Source organism: Melospiza melodia, chromosome 3 (genome assembly GCF_035770615.1).
Source record: "Melospiza melodia melodia isolate bMelMel2 chromosome 3, bMelMel2.pri, whole genome shotgun sequence".
Taxonomy (NCBI): Eukaryota; Metazoa; Chordata; class Aves; order Passeriformes; family Passerellidae; genus Melospiza; species Melospiza melodia.
In genome coordinates, this window is record NC_086196.1 from 38,938,051 (window position 1) to 38,959,075 (window position 21,025).

The following is a 21,025-nucleotide window of genomic DNA, read 5'->3' on the forward strand; positions in this document are numbered from 1 at the left end:
ACAGGGGTTGTAGTTGGCAGGCAGGTTTGTGCCTGGGAATACAAAATTCAGTTTTCAGCATTAAACTCACAATTAACCCCTCACCTGTCTGCATTCACAATCTACATTGTCTTTTGCCTACTATGCTTATCCCACACCAATATTACAGAATAAGTGGATTTTATGATGGAATAAGACTCGGCTGCTCTCTTTCTAGGCTAGTTTGCCTTTTTTTTTTTTTTTTTTTTTTTGGTGGCACATGTTTATCTTAGTTAAAATAAAAATACAAGTACAGTGGTGCAGTTTGGCTCTACCCTTCTTGCAGCAATGATAGTGTTTATTATAGATGAAGAGAATTGTGTACAGGGTCAGGGAGTCATATAAATCATGTTTAGTTCTCTCCTTTGCGTTTAAAGAACTAATAGATCTTTAGCCAGCGAGTGTAACCATGCCTCTCCTTTTCTCTCTGCTATATTATTGACTGAAAGTATTTGTCAGAAGAGGTCATAGTCCAGTCCAAGGAGAGATTTGGGCAAGCATGACTGGATGGGAGACTGCAGATTATGGGCTCCTTTAATCCTGTGGGGGAAGGCTTCAGTGGAAGGAGGGCAGAGTTACAGTAAAGCACGCTCACAGCAAGCCAGGCACATCAGAGCCAGCCCGGGGAAGGTGCCAATTTGCCTTGCAGTGCACATATTGATCAGCTCTGCACCCATGCTCAGCAGAACATGTCCAGGAGGCATCCAACATCTTGTGCATTCACAAGGCATTTTTCCTTTGCCTGTACCCTGTAGTTAAGTGTTGTGTCCAGAGGGCTTCCAGACATCAAGGAATGGCCATGGGATATTTCTTGGAAAGACCGATGGATGTCTCAACATCACAGGCAAATGTATCTCATTGAGCAAAGGTTATGAGCATTGAGGCATACCTCCTGCTACAGGGCCCCCCTGCCTCTAAACTCTGTGCATACACAATTCCACTTTTAGAAACAGAAAATGTCAATCAAGAAAGCAGGCAGTAATGCTCAAAAAGTGCTTGAATCTTGAAACTAAGTTACCAATAATTTAAACAGAGTCAAAAATGCAGTTTGGATAAGGACAAAACACTGCACACCCCTGCCCCTCCTGTTTTTCTTATTGTTTGGTTTAGGAAAATTGACACAAGTAAACATGTGCTGGTTTTTTCCATTCACAGCCAATTGAACCCCACACAGAATTGAAAGTATGGTATGCTGCCGATTATGCCAAATTTATGGAAGCTTCTGCAGTCTTCATTAAAGAAGAATCAGATGTCTCTCCTTTGCCTCCAGTAGCAGTAAGTACCTCTACTCTGCATTGAAGCCATCACTAGACATAGTAAATTATGGTTTATTTACATGTTTTCTTTGTTTGTATAACTCTAGTGATGCAAGTGTAGGCCACAGAGTGCTTTTAGCAATTTTAGCTAAGCAGCTGCCCAGAGAAAGGCTGCTCTTCCTGTCCTGTGTTTGTAATCCAATGGAGCCATCAGATACAGTCAGAAGTAAATGGCACCACTTGATGTATTGGAAAGACTTAGGATGGGCACTAATTTTTGGATAACCAAGCTGTCAAGCCTCAGAGTTTTTTCACCATTTCTCATTCTTTTGCTCTGACTGATTGGCCAGAGTACCCACTAATTATTTCAGTCTTTCCTGTTCAGTAACCCTTCTCTACTAATTCAAATACCTTCCCCTCTGTATCATAGCAGAAATCCTTAAACAGATAGGAGAAGTTTGTTAAGTGTTGAAAACAGGGCTGTGGAAATCAATACTGAATCTAGAAAGAATGTGAAACAAATGAACCAGGAATACAAATGAACCAGGAATTCATGTTCCAAGAAGGCTTGTGAGGTGTTCAGAATATTCCCCAGAAGGAAGGTGAGGGAGAGCCACAGCATCAGGCACGAGCATTAGCGGAGAGGAGAGCTCAGTTTACTTATGAGAAAAACAACTTATGAGAAAAGGTAGATGAAGTTGAGGAGGTACATGGTCATGCATTAATTGGAAGTATATTTCATCAGTGATAGGAGTTTTTTGGTAATTGTTTTTCATCTGAATGTTTATAATGTCAGTATTTAAAGTGAATTCAACTGAATCCAGTAGAGCTCTTATTTCCATGGAAGTAATACTTCCAAATAATACCCTGTCTGGAAAAAAAAAAAAAGCTTTAAGTCACGATAGGCTTGAGATCCCTAAACCTAAGGTGTTTCTTATCCAGTTAATGGAAGTCTAATGCCAAATGTCAAGCTAAGTGAGGAAGCCTCTCCTGGAGTCATTGACCATTGCTGTGTGGTAAAACATGGAGTCAGCACAAGACACAAGGAAATCTGTATGGCTAAACTACATTTTTGTACAGAAACCCATTCAATTTTTGTGTGGCTGGAATAGCAGATAAACTATGTCAGTCCAAGGATAAAAGTACAATTTACAACTGTTTATGAGTAATTTCATAAATGCAACAAATGTAGAGACTTTGAAATTCAGTAAGCACAGATAAACAACGGTGAAGAACTCAGGACTGTTACAGTAAATGCTAAACAAAAACATATGAACCAGTATTTAGCCAGCCTTACCTTACCTTTGAGTTTTTACTCCTAGACACAATCTATTGCCAGTCGAACAACTCGGTGGTAGCACATGGAAGTAAATACCACCAGGAGACAATGATGGGTCTTAGAAAACCACAGGAGAAGTTGAGTGAGAAGAATATGACCCTTCCTTAGAATGTTTAGTAAGAAAGACCTGTCTCTGTTCTCATTGCAGAAAGAGCCTGTAGACTCTTGGATATGCTCCAGCTGTGGAAGCACTTTTGCAACTTTTGCTCTGCTGGAATCTCACCAGTGCATCCATAAGGACCGAGTCCTTCCTACAAGGTTCAGACCACCAAATAAATTGGGACCTGTAAAAGCAAAGAACAAGCTCAAAGGGAAACTGAGAGGAGCATCATTAGGCAAAAGCATTACTCAATGCTTTGGGACCATTTCCTGTTCCTCTGCTGCAAAGTTCAGCTGTGCCAGCTCAGGAAGCACTTGTGGTGCTCTCGTGAGGTTTATACCTAAATGGAGAAATGGTCGGTCTTCACTGCTGAAGGGAAAAGAAGTGAAGCAGCCAGATAGTTTTCCCTGCCGACTCTGCGGGAAGATTTTTGATTCCATTGACAAACTCACGGTCCACACTTATGCGCACAAAGGGGAGCGTCCCTACAAGTGTTCCCAGCACGGATGCACAAAAGCCTTCATTTCCAAATATAAACTGCTCAGGTACAGCTCTGAAGGCATTCCTTTGCTACTGGGGGTGTGTGTGTGTGGGGTGGGGGGGGAAGACATCTTTTTCCTTTGGGTTGTTCCAGTGACAGTCAATCCCTGAGGTTCAGTTTTTATTATTACTGGTTTTGGTAGAATTGGAGACTAGTCTCCCTTAATTATGGTGGCTACTCAAAAAGATTATGTTGAGCAGTTTTAAGCTGCTCTGTACTTGATGATTAACACCTTCCTTCCCGCCTACGAAATTTAGGCTTTTACTAATAACCTGAGAAGTAGTGAGAATGCCTTCCTTCAAGAATTCCAGTGTTTTCAAGTTCTGAGGCTGCTAGAGTAAATGTACTAGAATAAATGTGAACACAAATAACTTTTTTTGTATCCGTGTTTTGTTTCTTTTCCTCTTAGGCACTCGGCCACTCATTCTCCCCAGAAATCTCACCAGTGTGGCTACTGTGAAAAGACCTTTCACAGGAAAGACCATCTAAAGAATCACCTTCAGACTCATGACCCCAACAAGATGGCCTTCAAGTGTGAAGAGTGTGGCAAGAAGTACAGCACCAAGCTAGGCTACAAGAGACACTTGGCTCTTCATGCTGCCACCAGCGGGGACCTCACCTGTAGGGTGTGTGCCCAAGAGTTTGGTGGTACCGAGGTTCTGTTGGAGCACCTCAAAAGTCATGCAGGGAAGCCGACTGGCAACATGAAGGAAAAGAAACATAAGTGTGACCACTGCGAGCGTCACTTCTATACCCGCAAGGATGTGCGACGCCACATGGTGGTTCACACAGGCTGCAAGGACTTCCTGTGCCAGTTCTGTGCCCAGAGGTTCGGGCGGAAGGACCACTTGACACGCCACACTAGGAAGACTCATCCCCAAGAACTGCTGAAGAGCAGGTTGCAGAACGGTGACTCAGTGGGTCTCCTTGACCAACTCTTTTCATACAGACTGAAGGAAGATGCCAGCATGCTGTCCCCTCTTCCTGAAAGGGTCCCTGTGCCAAATGGGATTGTGAATAGTTCAGAAACAGAGGAATACAACTGTTCACATCTTCATTCCCAGTCAAGCTTACAAACTGCTCTTCCTCTTGAGTCTTCTCCTCACTTGCAAAGGATGGGCTGTGCAGACAGCCTCCCAGCTGTCCCTCCCGCACCATGTTCAGCAGCTGTCCCTGTCAACCTGAACCTTCATCAGCCTAACAAATACGACCTTAGTTCTACCTCATTTGCCGCAGGAGCCCTCAAGAATCTGCCAATAAAAGTGGATGTTAAAGGTTACAATGTGCATCTTCTTGAGGACCTGCCGTTACCAGAACCTCAGTCTCTCCACAAAATCAGTATGGAAGAAGCTTCCTCAGGGCCTGTAGGGGATACTAACAAGTACCCAGTGCACAAAGAGACAGAGGCAGCAGCTGAAACTGCAAGCCTGCCTTTCATGGATCTCACTCATTTGATGGGCTTCTGGCAGCTCCCACCAGGTGACAACCAGAACACTATTGGGGACATCACAATGGCGTTTGGCTCAGAGGAACCATCACACAGGCTGAATGGCCTTGGCCAACAGCAAGGTCTTCAGCTAGCAGCTGGTGGGATGGCCATAAACCAGCTGCACCATCTTCCTCGCTCCTTTCCATCCACTACAAATTCTGTAACATTGCCTCACTTTCACCATGCCTTCAAGTAACAATCATCCTGTGTGGGTTTTTTCCTTTTTGTTTTTTAAGACTGTGCTTCTTACTTAAATCTGTTAGGACCGGGGTGTTTTTGTTTTGTTTTGAAGAAAAGCTGCCCCAGATGTTTTCAAAGCACGTTATGAACATGGTAGTTAAATTCAGGATGTTAATAAACAAGAAGCTCTATTTTTCATACTGTTAGTTTTTTAGCATATGACAACAGTAGAACTAACATGTTTCCCTCAGCTCCCTCTATATTTTTGTTTCTTTTCATGCAAACAACTGAATAACTATCTTCAGTGACAGCAAAGTATCATAACAGGCACAATAAAACTATGGCTGCTGCAATAGGAGAAATATGGTTAGGGTGATTGGGAAGAGGGGGGAAATCACAAAGAAATCAATTTAATGAGCCATAAATCACAGCAAATTTGTACACATGGCAAATGTAACAAACAATTTATCAACATCAGATAGATTTCTATTAAGCACTTAATTAATGAAATTTATTAATCCTTAATTTAAATCAGAATCATTCCAAGAGTAAATCTTACGTCCTTGTTTCACTTTCTTCAATGATGTTTATCACTATTATGTTAAACTAGATTTTGTTTTCCGGCAGTTCAGCTGTGTGCCTTTTTCCTGGGGCTGGAAATAACCACCACTTCTGAATGGCTGTGTAAGAACTGCAGTCTTGGATACATGCAGTTCTCAGAATGAGAAGTGAATTGTCTCAAGTTAGAACAAAACATTAATTTTCATTTAGAGCCGGATCTGTCAAGACATCAGACATTTCTCTTTCTCTCTCTTTCTCTCTCTCTCTGTTTCTAGTAAAGCATTTGAACATTTGCTTAAATTTAAGCTTATGGTATCCCATTGGGTCAACAGCTTGATTAATTCAACACTTAATAAAAAATAATGCATCCTACCTAAGGGGCCTTTATTCACCTTTTGTTGATAAAAATGGCCATTGTTTAGTTGGAGAAATGATTAATAATTGCAACCATCTGAAAATATGGGCTTTCACAGAAATCCAGCCCTGGTGCAGGGGAGCCTGTGCTCAAGTGGTACCCCTATGGAGCCAGGGACAGGTCCATGCACAGAGGGGCTGTGGTGCTGAGCTGACACTGGGCCCTGTTCAAAACCAGGTTCTGAACCTGCCTGACGAGTGTCAGCTGAAATTAGTGGGCATGATAATGGTTGAAGCCATTTTACTCATGGGGGTTCTGCTCAGAAACATCAGGACTGCTGCAGTTGGACTCCAGCCTTTGTTTATTGCAGACCAGAGCCATGGGGAATTCTGGTTGTTTCCTGGGGTAAATTGTCCATGAACAGTTCCTGTGGACAGTGGGTTGGTGTGACAGTCCTGTGCATGCATGGTGTGACAGTACCTGATGCATGAACAAGCAGAAATTGTAAAGATCACATTTTTCAGTAATGACATTATTGAACAAAGAAACAAACTCTTCACAATTTAGTTTGTTGCCTAACAAACTAGTTGCAAAAAAATAATAATGGTTTTAGTGGATGGCTCAGTTACTAATGGATTCTGTTTCATCTGAAACAGACTCAGAATTTCTGAATCTGAGTAAATTCTCAAACCCCAAGAACTACTGTTGTGTTAAATCCAAAGAGAGTTCGTAGTACCAATGGCCATTACTAATATAACATGGAGCAAGCATGTTCTCCTCTCCCTCATTAATCGCAGGAATAGTTCCAGAGAGCTTCAAATAAAAAATAATTCTTAAATTATTGATGTTTTGCTGTTACTGAGCTACAGATCATTGTAGTTGTACAATGTCATTGAATATTCTTACAAGTTGATCGGTACTTGGATTAAGGATTGTCTTATTGCAGCTCATGAAAGAATATGTTCTGCAGATGCAGTGCTGAGGGGATTTTTTGTCATGAAAATTTTTGGCATAAGACAAACCAAAAGGAATTTTAAGGTCCTTCCTGTAATGACAACTGCAGGAGGCAAACAGGTACTTCATAGTCATGTCCAGTGAGTCGTTATTTAAATTATGAGTTCCAGAATAGGGAAAAGGTTGCAAACAGTGTTACATGCACATTCTATAGCTAGGCTTGTATTTTCATCTGGACTCGGAAAGAGGTGTGTGTGTATATTCACTTAACTGTATTTTTTTCCTTGTTTGTGCAAATTGTATTCGCTTGGCTTCAAGCAAGCTTATGTACTTGTAAAAAAACACAAAAAAACTAAATTACAACAAAAAATTCTTTGCTACAAAAAAAAAATTGTAGCACTGCCTGATCATACACATTTTGTCATTTTGGTTTGTGCTTTCATAAGGGTTGTCAGTAATTACCTAAATACTTGTCCTTGAATTTAAATGTAATGTTTAGAAGCAAACATTATGCAGACACTGAGCACGTTCTTCCAGTTGATCTTTTAGCCCTGGAGCATGGTACCTGAGATCTGGGCTGCCAACAGAGGTGCTGCTGCCTGATTTCAGCCTCTTCCAAAATATGGAAAGATGATAAGCATTCCTTACCAATGCATATGTAACTACAGATTAAAGACCGTCTCATTCAAATAAAAAGAAAATAACCACTTCTGATGCATTTTAAAATACTTTAAAAGCACACAGCCACGGTGTCTGCAAGTAAAGCACAGAAGCAAACCTTAAATGTGCAATGCTGCTTAAACCCATCAGCCCATTCAATTTTCTTTTTCCAGATTCTTGGCATCATAGATGTAGCAGAAGGTGATGATGTCCCCATGACAAAGAAAGGCAAAAAGTTTCCAAAAGTTATGTTGTCAAAAAATAGTTTTGTTTTAAAATTCTTGCAACTCAAGAGACGTGAGATACCCCCGAGTCATCTAATACTGTAAGCAGGACTGGACCTTCTGAATGTGTTTGTGAGGGAGACCTCTGTAAACATTTCTCAGAGGCCATCAGTGGCTGAGGCTCGGGCTGCAGGACACCTCTGGTGGCACTGCCTTTGGCTCCTGCAGGGCTGTGACAGCTCCAGTGTGGGGAGAGCAGCCCCACGTCCTCTGTGGGTACGGTGGGGGAAGGCAGCAGCCCCAGCACGGACCAGTCCTCCTCCAAAGGTGAGAAGGGCATGTAAGGGCAGAGAGCTGCCATGGCCATGGCACAGCAGGTAAGGGACCTGGGAGATCTTAGGATATTTTACCTCACATTCAAATAGAGATAAAAATACTCTTTTATCTGAGCTCTGCTTGAAAACCTGTAGAAGCAGAGCAGTGTGTGGTGAATAAACAACAGAATTACTATAATCAAATCTTACTGTAAAAGAACAAAATTTAGTAAACATTTGGTCTCATAAAAAGAGTATTCTTTTTATGAAAGAAGAAAAAAGACCGGAACCTGCTGAAATAATGTCAAGAAGCTAAAATTATACTACATGGAACAAAAGACTGCATCCTCTATGTAATCCCAAGTTGATCCATTGCTAAGTTCCCATCCTCTATCAGAAACCAAGTTCATTTCTTTTTCCTTCAGTTTTATTAATGAACTTTTCCTGTTAGAACTTTCCATTTCCTTAGTCAATGTTTGCTGTTAGTTTCAGAAAATTTTTCATAGCCAGTCTGAACTGGGGTGGTACATTCCATATATTAATAATTGGTTCATTTCTAGTGGAATGTTTAAAATGCTTTTCCTCAATACACCATTCCTGCCCTTATACATAAATATATATATATTTTTTTTGTAAGATACTGGAAACAAAGCTATGAAATCCTACACTTCTGTAAACAGACAGAAAATAATGGGGACACACACACAGCAGCAAATACAGTAAAACTTGCTCTAAATTTGAAGATTCATTTATTTGGTTGTTAAAGAAAGCAACTGTGGAAACATTGCACAGTATGGTTTGGAATGGGTTTGGGTTTTTTTCCCTCTTCTTTGAAAGAAAGGCTAAGCAGCACTGCTTTAATATATTGGGGCTACTGTCATGCCTGCCTTTTCTAGCTCTAGGAGTTGCAGTTGCTTCAGTGTCATCCTTTCTGTATCCATCTAATCATTATTAGCTAGAGTCTAAGTAGTTCAATTAAACTGTTTAAAATATGGTATTTATTACTGCTATGTCCAACTACTTTTCATCTTAATTTACTTAATGAGCATTTAATAGGTAAGAAAATTCCTTATGGATTTTAATTGAAAGCCTTACTGAAAATTACTGGGCTAAAAAGCCCCTACTTGTTGCATCACTGAAACTTTATGGAAGGTGATCCAAGGCTGACAGTGGATCAAGTGACCAAAAAAATAAGAAGGGATATACCTCTACAACATTTCTGTCTTGCTGATGAATTTTTAAAAGCAATTGAAGTGCTTAATGCAAGAATGAGATTAGGTTTTAGTCTGAAATCAAAGTGCTTTGAAGAGATGCACAGCACACATGGCCATTTCTCATGTATCAATCACTATCATTTATTGCTTACTGGAAGACTGTATTAAATATTCACATGAAGTTCCACAATGTCCACTTGTCTTGTTCAATATATCAAAGCATTAGGGCAAAGAAAAAGACAATCACATGGTACTGCATCTTCCTGCATTTTGTTAAAACCATTGAATGAACTGCTGGTAATGTCCACCCCTCTAGGCAATCATTTAATTAAATCTTGGCAGCAGATGCAAATAATCTCACAACTTTAAACAGGATAGCATAGTAAGATTTGTAGCCTAGAGAGAAAAAGCCCCAGTCAAACCTGAGCCAATGAATTACAGTTTGGTAATTTTATTGGTAACTGTAGCACTTCAGGGGGAAGTGGTGCTGAAAAACTGCTTTGCTTAGGATCTTCTGCTTTCCAGCAGAAAGCCTTAACACATCCTTGCCGACCCATCACTCTTATCTTCTGTTGTCCGCTTGTGGTCTAGAAGCAGCAACAAGCCATATACTTGCTATTTCTTATTACAGAAAGAGCTTTTATATTTTACTCTATTTTCTCCAAGAAGATTAAACCTGTATTTGTGGGAAGGTGATGGAGCAGCTCATCCAGGAAACCATTTCCAGGCACATTAGGGATGAGACCATTCATTTGCACCACTCAAAGCCAGTTTCTCACATCTCCTTTCTCAGCTAAAAAAGGCTCGTGGATAGCTCTGAAAATGATTTCTCACCTGCCCAAAGTGCTCTGTAAAGCACTTGGCAAAGCTCAAGTGCTACAGAAAATGCAGCAGCAGTTGCCAACACCCAGCACCTGCAAGCTCACCTAGACCAGTCTTTTTCACAGTTCCACTGCCCTCTATTTCAGATGTGAGTGTGGATGTCTGTCCCTGGGACGCACTGGGGGCAGTGGCTGTCCCAGACCTCTGCAACTACAACCCCAGTGACACCTGGACTAGCCACTATCCCCGGGGAAAGGAGGTGTCAAGCCCCAGGTTTCAGAATTCAGTGACTAAACGTTGAGAATGGTGATGGTATCAATAAATCCCTGCTGGTGGGTGCAAGACCCTGTGTGACAACCAGAGGAGTTACTATGCTGTTAACATGGTCCCAGGTGACACCACAGGGTACTGAGGGCAGTTTTACTGTGGTGTCAGGAGGTGGGTAGAGCTGACATTGGCACTGTGGGCTGGACACTCCCCTGCCCATTGCAGTCTCCCCCACAGCTGAGGGATCCAGCCACTGACCAGCAGCAACCAAGGACAGTAAAACTGCACACAGAGGAACCTGCAACAGCTCTGACTGTGAGTCTCTGCAACTGACTGTTCTGTGCACATTCCTTTCATCCCATGCTCCAAGGACTCTCACAAGCGTCTCTCCCAGGCTCAAAATATCTTGCCAGCTACAGGGAATCATTCTTGGCTATATTTCCTGCTAAGGACTCATGTTCTGCAGCTGTATGTATTTCAGAGGGGTGCAAGATGCTGACCATCTGAGCCATCCTCTTGAGCAACTGCACCACAACCACTTGAACATGGGCTGGAAGGGCTTCTTCCTGCTCTGACATGGCTTGGCAACCCCGTTGGGACCCCCAGTGACTGCATGGTCTGAGGAGCAGGAGCACCAAACATCATGGTCTGGGAAACAAAACATTAAGGAGAAGGAAGAACCTCCACACTGTCATCCTGACATAGCTGTTACTGAAATGAATGCTTGCATCTTCCACACGTGGACAATGGGAGAACATTGCACAAGATCTGCTGGAGAGGTTTGCAGTATTGAGAGGCAAATCCTCTCGAGCAGAGCACAGTCACTGCCTACTTGGGATGGGGCTGTTCCAAATCAAAGAACGTTCAACGCCAAAATTAGTATTCTCAGCAGCCTACACTGGGGCCCTGAGGAGCTCTGCTGCAGGTTTCAGTGAAATTGATTACTTCAATTAATACAAAGGAGCTCAAACTGCAAACACTGCAACAGGATATTCTATATAACCAAAGCAAACAAGTTCTTTTTGCATTACAATATTGAAATAAAAAGTAATAATAATTTCTTACCCAGTCTTTCCTGAGGATCTTCTCCCAGCAGATACACTCCTAGATTTTTTTGTTTTCTTCAGTGTTTCTGAAGAGGCCTCTGCAGATCATTATTTTTGGAATTTACTTGCCATAAAACATAATAATCTACATAAATTCTCAAACCTTAGAAATATAGGGATCAAAGATACTGATACAAGGAGCAGTGTGTATTATAATTCACAGGTTATACTACAAATAACCTTTAAAATAACTTTAAAAAAACTCTTCTAAACATAGACTGATACAGGTCATGATTACCAGTAGCAATGGTTCCTATAAAACACATTATGTGGTATCCTGCTTAGAGGGAACTATTTTAGGAAGTGGTGATGTTAATTTTAAAGCTAAATCTTCAAGGGCATTTGGAAAAAAAAACCATACACAAAGCTTTTTATCTCATCCAAATGGACTTAAGGTAAAAAGGATGGAATAAATCTCAAAGTTGAAGAGCAAAGGTTATGGAGTTCTTTATGGGCAAAAAGAACTTCAAAGCCAGACTCTGTATTTTAGGTCTATATAGATACTTCTGCTTGAGGGCCTCTAACTCCTGAGGTCCCTCTTGAGGAGCCAAATGAAAATCTCTGTGCATACAGTCCACACAAGGGATCAAGATAATGACCAGCAAAGCCATTAGATTCCAACAACATCCCCTTGGAATCTTTGTCTTTTCTCAGTTATAGCAAGTGTTGTGCAGAAATAAGTTCAGGATTTCATGTCAAGACTTGCAAAAAAAAGCCCAGCAAAAAAAGTCAAACTTTATAATTCTACATTATTCTATCAAAAAACAGGATTCCAAAGCCTAGGATCTGCTTTAAAAAATGTCTCCCCCACCTCAAATACCTCAGGGTTTGTTATAAGAAACACATAAATATGACTAAATGAACTCTTTGCCTGGCTTTTGTTTCTCTTTTTGTATTCTCTCCAGAAGTGCTAACACAGCAGGTGTTAATGTTGGAGTTTTTCTCTCCATCAATCGTTGCTTGTCCTAGTAAAACAAGATGCACAGTCATCACTCAACTCTAGCACCGAGCTTATGGGCCCTAGTGAAAACTCTCCAAATTGCTGTTGATGCAGTGCTAGGAAGGAACAGGCCAAAGGCCCACCCTCTCACATTTGCAAGCCATTTTTCCTGCTCTCAATAGGTGGAAGAGTAACAAGATTTTTCAACATATTTAAAAAAATAATCCAAACCCCCCTAAACAGCAGTACTCTCTTAAGGGAACTGCTTATATTATTCTCTTATCTATAAGAAAACAGGATCTCACTTCAAGACACTGATGGTTAGCTCTACTTTTCTGATTCCCCCAAGGGGCTCTGCCCTTTGGTCTTGTGTCTAGTGACTAGGGAATAGCAAACCTTCCAACAGGAGGGAGCCCTAAAGAACAGTAAGAGCTTTCTCAAAGCACTGCAAAAGCTGCCAGGTATCTCATTCTCTACTATTCCAGCTGTTACCCTGGAATATAACTGCAGAAGAGTCTGAAGAAGTTGTTGTCCCAAGTTTTTTGTACTGTCATATTCTGTCACTTTTTTGATCAGAAAAAGAGCTCCAGTTATGGGCAGCTCCCAGATGATATTCAGCACGTGTTCTAAGAATTTATCAACTTCTCTGGAATTTCAATTCTTATATTAATATAGGCCTTTACTGGCCCACAAATTACAGTTTAGCAAATCTGCTTCCAGGACAAGACAAGTGTGACTGTGTTTGCTTACCAAAGCTTGTCTGACGGAGATTGCAGCATAGCCAACAGCTTGCTTCCCAAAAAACTCCATGTCCCTCTGTCGGGGAGCCTCAGCAAACCTTTGAGAGCATAATAGACATTGAATATATAGACTGACAGAAAGACAGGAACAGCTTGTGTCACAGTTTATACACTACAGGAGAGGAATTCCCCTGCTTTTCTGGAACACTCAAGATGCAGTTCAACATCTGGTCCCACCAGCAGGTGCCCATGATGAATTCCCACCAGCTGCCAGAGTACAAACTTAGCAGAACTACAAAACCTTCCTCTAGAAAAACACTTGAGACAGTAAAATGAATGCTTATGGTATCAACCCTGCAAACAGTAATTGCTTTCAGGAATAAATCCTGGGGATTAATAAAAGCAGATTTTATTATCTTTGTCCTAGTCCTACCCCTTCCCAACCTCACAATTAACTAGTCTGAGCAGAGCTCCTCAAGAAGCGTGTGAATATCCAGGCCTCTGGCTGCAGGGAGTGTCTGAGCCCAGTGTCGGGTGCTGCAGGACAGTGGGGAAGAGACCTGCATGCCCAGAGACCTGCTCAGCCTGTGGCAGAGTTAAAGAGGAGGTGAGGAGGCTGAGAAGTATCAGAGAGTGCAAAAGAGATGTAGACTCATAGGATTCCACCCTTCCAGCCCTGAGAGAAATGCAGCGGATGGAAGATCAGCAGGAGTCTGAGGAACTCCACCTCTCTTGCTATCAAGATGAAGGAGGAGACTTAAAAGCAGGGAAATGGAAACAGGTCCCTGCCCAGGGAGGCAGAAGAATTCCCTGTTGGCTTCCCTTGCCTTCCATGGGGCCCTTACAGAAGAGGTGTGAAGCCTTGGATCCCGAGGGTCAGGCAGACAGCAGTGGAGAAGCAGCTCTGTCTGGGGGTGTCCCAGATCCGTGCAGACAAACAGAGGGACAGACAGCCAGATAACAACTACAGGGAACAAAAGAAGGGTGGATGTTGTGGGTGCCCTGCTCCTGAGGGGAGCTAAGTGTCCTGTATGTCAACCAGACTTAGACCATGGGGAAATCTGCTCCTTGCTAGAGCCTGGGTAAGGGATATTACTTGGAGGCTCTCTGGACTAAGTCAGCACACAGATTACTACACACCAGTGACTGTCCAGGTGGGCAGTGACAAGGACATTTGGTCATAGGTTGGAATCTATGAACTCAGAGGTTTTTTCCAGTCTAATTGATCCTGTGATTTAGCAAAACACTGCTGCAGCAGTTGTGTCCCATCAGCTGAGGCACATCCAAGAGCCAGGTTTCTGGGTGTGAAGCAGCCTTGTGAAGAACATGAAGTGGTGCTTTCTAAAATCTCTTTTGGCAGTATTGCTGTCCTGATTCTGCTAAAAGCTCTTCAGCAGCTGTTATGGCAGGTACAATCCAACTCATTGCAATAAACAATCAGTGTTCAGGGTCACTGCAATCACATTCAGCCATTACCCTGCCCTTGATGCTCTCAGACCATTCCTCTGTGTCCAGTGCCTTTCACAAAAGCAACTCAAGCGTCCTTACCTTAATACTAAAGATACAGTGTGTTTATAAATTATTTCTCTCAGTAACAATACTGAAAATATGGCCCAAGCAGCCACGAAAAACCTGCTCCAAACCAGTAGCATGGGCAAAATGGTTCTGAGCACAGGGGAGGGGATGATGAGACAGGGCAGATTCAGGGGGGCAGTGGGGATGCCTGGAACTTCAGGGAAGAATGGGGAGTTTTGGGCTCTATCTGGAGGAGGATCAGATAAAAACTAAGTCTTCCTCTCCTTCCCACAATCCATGTACTTTCTCACCAGTCCTGTAGTATAGGATATACACCCCCACTAGAACTCTCAGCAATTTGTCCTTCCTAAAAAGCAATTCTCCAATTTCTTTCTCCACAACTACTGCTGCTCTTGCACAGCTTGGTTTCCTCCAAGAGGGAGAAGGAAAGGGAGGGTCTGCTCTTAGAGTTGGTAAAGTAAGACAGAAATAACAGAGTCATTAAAGCAGCAGTGGAAATTCAGAGAGGAGCTTGACCCTAATCAAGGAAGGAAGACGTGTCCTGCTGCTTATATTGCATTGCTGTCATCTAGGAGAGGAGAGAGGCTGGAATCATGGCAGCTGCTTTTGCTATCAGTAATGGATTCCTGCTCCAGAGGGGAGCCCAAAGAGCCCCCCTTCTCCCTTCTGCCCTCTGCCTTCCTAAGGCAGGCAGGACTACACTGACACCCTTCTCAAGATTGCTCCTACATTTTATAAGCCACACTATCATGAGATATTGTCCGTGTGTGCATCTTTTTGGAGCTGTGACTTTTAACACAGGGAGCTCTGGGCAGAGGCTGAACTTGGTATTAAGTAGTAAACCAGACCTGTCCTTTTCTAAAAGCCTTTCCCTGCCTGCAAAGCTGGCTGGAGAAAGGGGCAGTGGAAAAGGCACCCTGTGAGAGTGGGGAAGCCTGTGTACACTACTTATTTTGATTTGAGAAAGGATTTATTTCACCCTCTGTTATAGGATAGTACAGCTATCCTGACTCTCCTCCTGAAGTGTTAATATCAGACATTTGCTGCCTTTAAATTCAAAATGTACGGTTAGTATTGTCTTCCATTGCCTCTGCCTTGCATCCTTACTCAATTCAAGCCAAAAAATAGAGCTGAAAATCAGAGTTTATGGAGAGAATTAATATTGTGCCAAGGGTGCAAAGCCGAATCCTATCTGTGGTTAATAAGATGTCACTGCCTTATCAAAGATCAGTACAAGAACCACAATAAGAAAGCAGACCACAAATCTGGATTGGTGCTTGGTGGGGGAGAAGGTGGAAGGTGGCCTCCTTCACAGTTTGTGTGACCTGCTTGGCTGATTGAACAGTATTAAGAAATACTCATAAGGCTGCTTCCAGTTAGATTTCTTCCCTGGCTGTTTCTGCAATAGAAACAGGAAAAGGCACAAACTACACTTCCCTCTTGCAAGGGACAGAAATATCTTAGAGCAAGGGTTCTTTTATTTTTATTTTTTTTTCTGAGGGAAAGAGAAAACATTAGAAACAAAAGAAATTTTCATTTTTTGAAAGGCGTAGGGAAGCTGGTTCAGCCCTTCACTGTCTATTGCCAACACCAGAAGAAGGACAAAATAAACCAATGCACTCCAACAAAATACCATGGTCATGGCAGACCTAAGAGCACTTAGGAAGAACCAGAAAAGACATTATTAGAAAAGACACCTTCCCTTCTCCCTTTGTCACATTCTTTTAACTTTAAACCTTTGTGCATTTCTCTTTCCTGCCACAACCGATTTTAAAGGACATTTTACAACAGCAGTCGAACAAATCAGTAGTGAATTGGCATCTCTGGATAAAATAATATCCATGCATGTCCATGTGTATTCACCTCCTCCCTTGCAAAATTACTTGTTCCAGTAAGAGCTTAAGCATCCTTTCCCTCCATCTCTGGTAAATAAGTTCAGCTCAAACACATTTTTAATCCTTCAGTAAAATGGCAGTGAATCTCTGCAACTTCATCTCTGAAAGGGCAGCTCTCAGATTCAACCTTGGGCATACATGCATCATTGAATCATACTCTCTTTCAGATTTAGGTGAAGAGAAATCTATTAGAGATTCACATTGTCTTTAAAAATATATATTTGAACATTTACTCGAAGAGCAGAGACACTTATGTGCCCAGGGCAGACGTGATATCTACTGATTTGGCTCTTCATATTGTCAAACACTAACAGCACAGGGAGGGGGAGGAAAGAATTTGGCACCCAGTCAAGCACATATGTGACACTCATCCACAACATCCAGGCTTTGTCCTTGGAGGAAACAATAATGTTACTGGATGAAAGACTTCATATGGAGATAACACACAAACACACTACAGTTTTAACTATACCCTTTGCAGGGGCTGCTTCTTCACAGTGGTGATTTCTCTTTCCTATACTCTCTGTCTCAAAATGCTGAAGGGCTTGCACTTCCTGTTGAAGGCTTCCTTGGAACACTGGATCAGCTGGGATGCAAAGAAAAACTTTTGCTTATGGGTTGGAGTGATGCTTTGTTAATAGTACTTTCTTACCCAGGCTTTAAAATAACTTCTATCCAGGAGCAGGGAGCTGCAGCAGTATTTGTTTTGGGTTCAGTTTAACTCCTGAAGGATTTCATCAAAACTTTCAAAAGCTGTCCAAGTAAAGCTGTGGTTCAACACAAATAAGAAATAAAGGCTATTTCCAGTTTATTCTGCTCAGGAACAGACTGGAGAGCAGTCCAAATGTTGATGTGCAGACAAGAACAGATTGGGTCTGTGAACAGGAGCTGTCCCATTGGACTCTCCCCACACACACCTGTTTTTCTTTCTTTCTTAATTAAGGTGGAGACCAGTCTGATCCTGCTCAAAGGGCCAATATTTTCATTATTAGTTCTCTGAGTTTAGATGTATTCCAGAGTGGGGTGTCCCCTGACAAACAGCAGTGGTGCCCATCCCACCAACATCACTGAGAGAGCCACAGCCCCAGGCTGAATGGGAGCGGGAGCAGCTTCTCACCAGCACCTGTACCACCTGACAAAACAGAAGGAAAGCTAGGGATAGCACCTGCAGCTGGAAGCACTGGAAATTTTAGGTAGATATTATATCCACTGCCAAATTTGTATAAGGGCCATGCCTCACAACAAATGAGGTTGTAAGGTTCAGACATGTCTTGGATTTTAGCATCACTCTCACTCTTCCGCAACAGGACAGGCAATGCCCTTTGTAAGGAACACCATGGAAGCAAGGACCAAACTAAAGCCTCTTTCCTGTACTGTGAATTGCATGAGTCCATCCACAGCTGGTAAGTTAAAGGTCCTGTTTGTATCTTATTTTGCTTACTCACCCTTTCTTGTTCTCAGTTATTCTCTTGATCTTCTTAATAATTTCTCTATGCTGTCCACTCTTTTTCCATAGTAATTAAGTGGATACTCAAGCAAGGCATTTTGGTTACAGCTCAGCTGGACTAGAACACTCCTCATTCTACAAATGCACTCACTTCCAAATCCTCATTTCCCTTTGAACCTTCTACTCCTATGACTCAGGTCCTTACCTTCTGTTTCTAGACATTTTTGACAGCAAACTTGAGAGGAATATTCCTCTGCAGTACTGGAAGTGCAGCAGACACCTGTGCCCTGCTCACTGAGGAGCAAACCAGTCCTGCATCACCAGGGCACGGAGAGCCACTGCAGGAGTTGGATCTCACACCAGTCATGGTGACACAAAACTTCTCACCTCTCTCATAACACACAGCTCTTTCTTTTCAAACTATTTTGCTAGATAAAACCATTATGCTCTCCACAAATCTTGAGATACCAAACATGGGACTAAGGCAAAGTTATTGCACCTTTGTCTTGGTTCTTGCAGTCACTCGGATTTCAGTGTATTTTTTGTTTTGTTTTGTTTGGGGTTTTTCTTTGCCAGATCAGGTTTTAGCCCTATTGTAGGGCTGATCTGATCTACCACAGAGACACAGGATCAGTGACACAAACTGAAGAACGGAGGGGTATGTGCAGAGCCCCACCCCTTGCAGAAAACCCCTGCATTTGGGTTGTGCCAGGCAAACTGTGCAGTCACGCATTCAGTTTGTAATCCAGGGATCAGGGAGGTCAAGGGGAATCTTTTCATTCACTTCAGCAGGCTTTGGAACAGAGCCTGGTACCCACACTATGCTGTCAAAGGGACTAGTTATCAGATGGTTTATTAGTCTATTTTTTCCAAGAAGACTGAAATAACAAATTCAGCCTAAAACCCTGGAACAAAAAAGGAAGCTGTAGGTTAGTAATTTATGCCTCACCAAGAGAAAATACATTCTTTTAAATTCAGTGTACAGTAAACATGCTTTGGACAAGCAGGTAAATTAAGACAGTGCAAGACTGAAGATGAATTCACAGTGTGTCTGTGCACAATAAATCCTCTAATCAAGTTCACTAATGGAAGCAGTTACTAGATAATTTGCTGTTTAAATTTGTTCAACTCACTTCTCTACCAGCAGTCACCTCCTCCTTCCTCAGCGCTCATTACTCATTTCAGCTAAATGCATTGAAATTCCCATTAAAAAGGAGGAGTTTTTACCACAAACTATGCAAAGTGTTTTCCATGGGTTGTAGAAGGAGCCAGACCTTGACTTCAGGCAGCTGTGCAAAATGCAAAGCATGCAAGAGCCTCAGTTAGACAGCACAGGATGTCATGACCGTGGCAGAGTTGGCACTTGGACAGGGCTCTTGCTGGAACAGCACTTCATTGTCAGAAAGGGGCATCTCCACAGGATTACAGAATATCCTGAACTGGAAAGGACCCAAGAACTATCAAATCCAACTCTCCTGTTGCATACCAGGGTTCCCTTTTGCAGAACTCCCTCCTCATGTATCCAGCTCCAACAAAGCACAAGCTCTCCTTTGCTATGACAGGCAGCATTCTGTTTTCCACATGACTGCTCAGGTATGTGCTTTCACAATGACATCACAGTTGGCTGAGGAGATGGTGGAACAATACTTACGTTCATCACTGCCTAAATTCAGGGCAGGTGAGCTGCACCCACTCAGATTTATGGTTTGGATGTCAGCTAGTGGATACCCAGTAATGGCTCAGGTAGAAAGTGCCATGCAAAGTGTGGCATGATCTTCATTACTAAGGTGGAATGCTTCCATGATATGCTAAACAGCATTCCAAGATGATCTTATTTTGTAGATGTTAAATTTGTTGAGATTTGCATTTAAATCACTTTTTTTTTTTTTTTAAGTAAGTGTTAAAGTTACATGGAAAGTAGTTTCAGGCCCTTCTAACTCCAAAGACAATCACTCATTTCAGAGCAGGGACATGACTTCTATAAAAAAAAAACAGCCTTTAGAAAAACTTCAGGAAAAAGTCCTTTTCATTTGACTTGCAACCTACAGAGGTACTTCATTAAATTAACTTCTGTAAGGACTTCTCATGGAAGTGTTCTTTACCTCCTCTTGCTAAAACAAAAGAAATCCTTGTCTTGCTAAGCAGATGAGTGACTTCTTTTGTTTTTTACCTTTTCCTTGGGATTTTACCACACTCCAAATCACTGTTAAGGTTACTGCAGTGTTTCACTGATTACAAGCGAAGAGGAACAAAGCAATTCTGAAATCTGTTTGACTCCTTTCCTATTGCCTCTGATTAAATGTCTTTCCTCTTTTGTTTCCAAGTCACAGCTGTGTCTGTCCTTAATCCAGACTCCACTCTTCGTTTCAAGTGCCTTCCTCTGCCTCCCCCACCTCTTTATTCTGTTCTCATTCCCTCTAGTTGTTTGTTTGTTTTCCCTTTTGTTTTTATTTTAAAGGACTTTAGGTATAAGCACAGTACCACTGAATCAGTGATGAGAAATCTAGCACAGAATGTGTGCACTGGTTTAGTCAGACTGTCCTTTTTGGTAAACCACAAAATCACATTCCACCCCAAAGCACTGAACAGCATGTTACTTACTTGTTCCATTGAACTTATTTCCTGGTATCTGACTCACCTCAACAGACTTGCTTCTCAGATTTCCTTTTCTGTTTTGCTGTCAGGAGTCATGAGTACTGGGTGGTCAGTGTTCCAGTTACCACAGTCAGTGATTACACAATTAGCAATTAAGACACAGGCAGATTCCACTTAAGCTTGTCAAACACATGAAAACTAGTACAGGCATCAGTTAATGGAAAATGCTGAAACTTTTTCTAATCTTACAGATTATTTCTATTGATTCTGTTAACAGACAATTCTAGAAAATGAAGGCTTAATCTAGATGTGTATACTGTACATGACACTTTAGCTTTCTGAGCAGTGATCAAGACTTGCAGATTCAGATGCCTCTTTATTCCCTTCTCCATAATCAAAATATAAGAGCTTTCTTCCAATAAAAACAAGTATTTTGAATTTTCTGTACATTAAAAGTCTTTATCAGTCCCTG

The 21,025-nt window shown here is 41.9% G+C and overlaps 1 protein-coding gene across 3 annotated transcripts in view; it reads left to right on the top strand.

Annotated features, from left to right (window-relative positions):
- Window positions 1-9,395, top strand: part of PLAGL1 (PLAG1 like zinc finger 1) — a 47,771-nt gene extending 38,376 nt beyond the window's left edge. For all 3 annotated transcript variants that reach the window (XM_063151379.1, XM_063151380.1, XM_063151381.1), the window contains 3 exons: window positions 1,174-1,293; window positions 2,762-3,258; window positions 3,664-9,395. In XM_063151379.1, coding sequence (XP_063007449.1) covers window positions 1,174-1,293; window positions 2,762-3,258; window positions 3,664-4,939 — 1,893 coding nt within the window. In that variant the 3' untranslated portion in view covers window positions 4,940-9,395. The remainder of the gene's footprint in view (window positions 1-1,173; window positions 1,294-2,761; window positions 3,259-3,663) is intronic.
- Window positions 9,396-21,025: the final 11,630 nt, after the last annotated feature.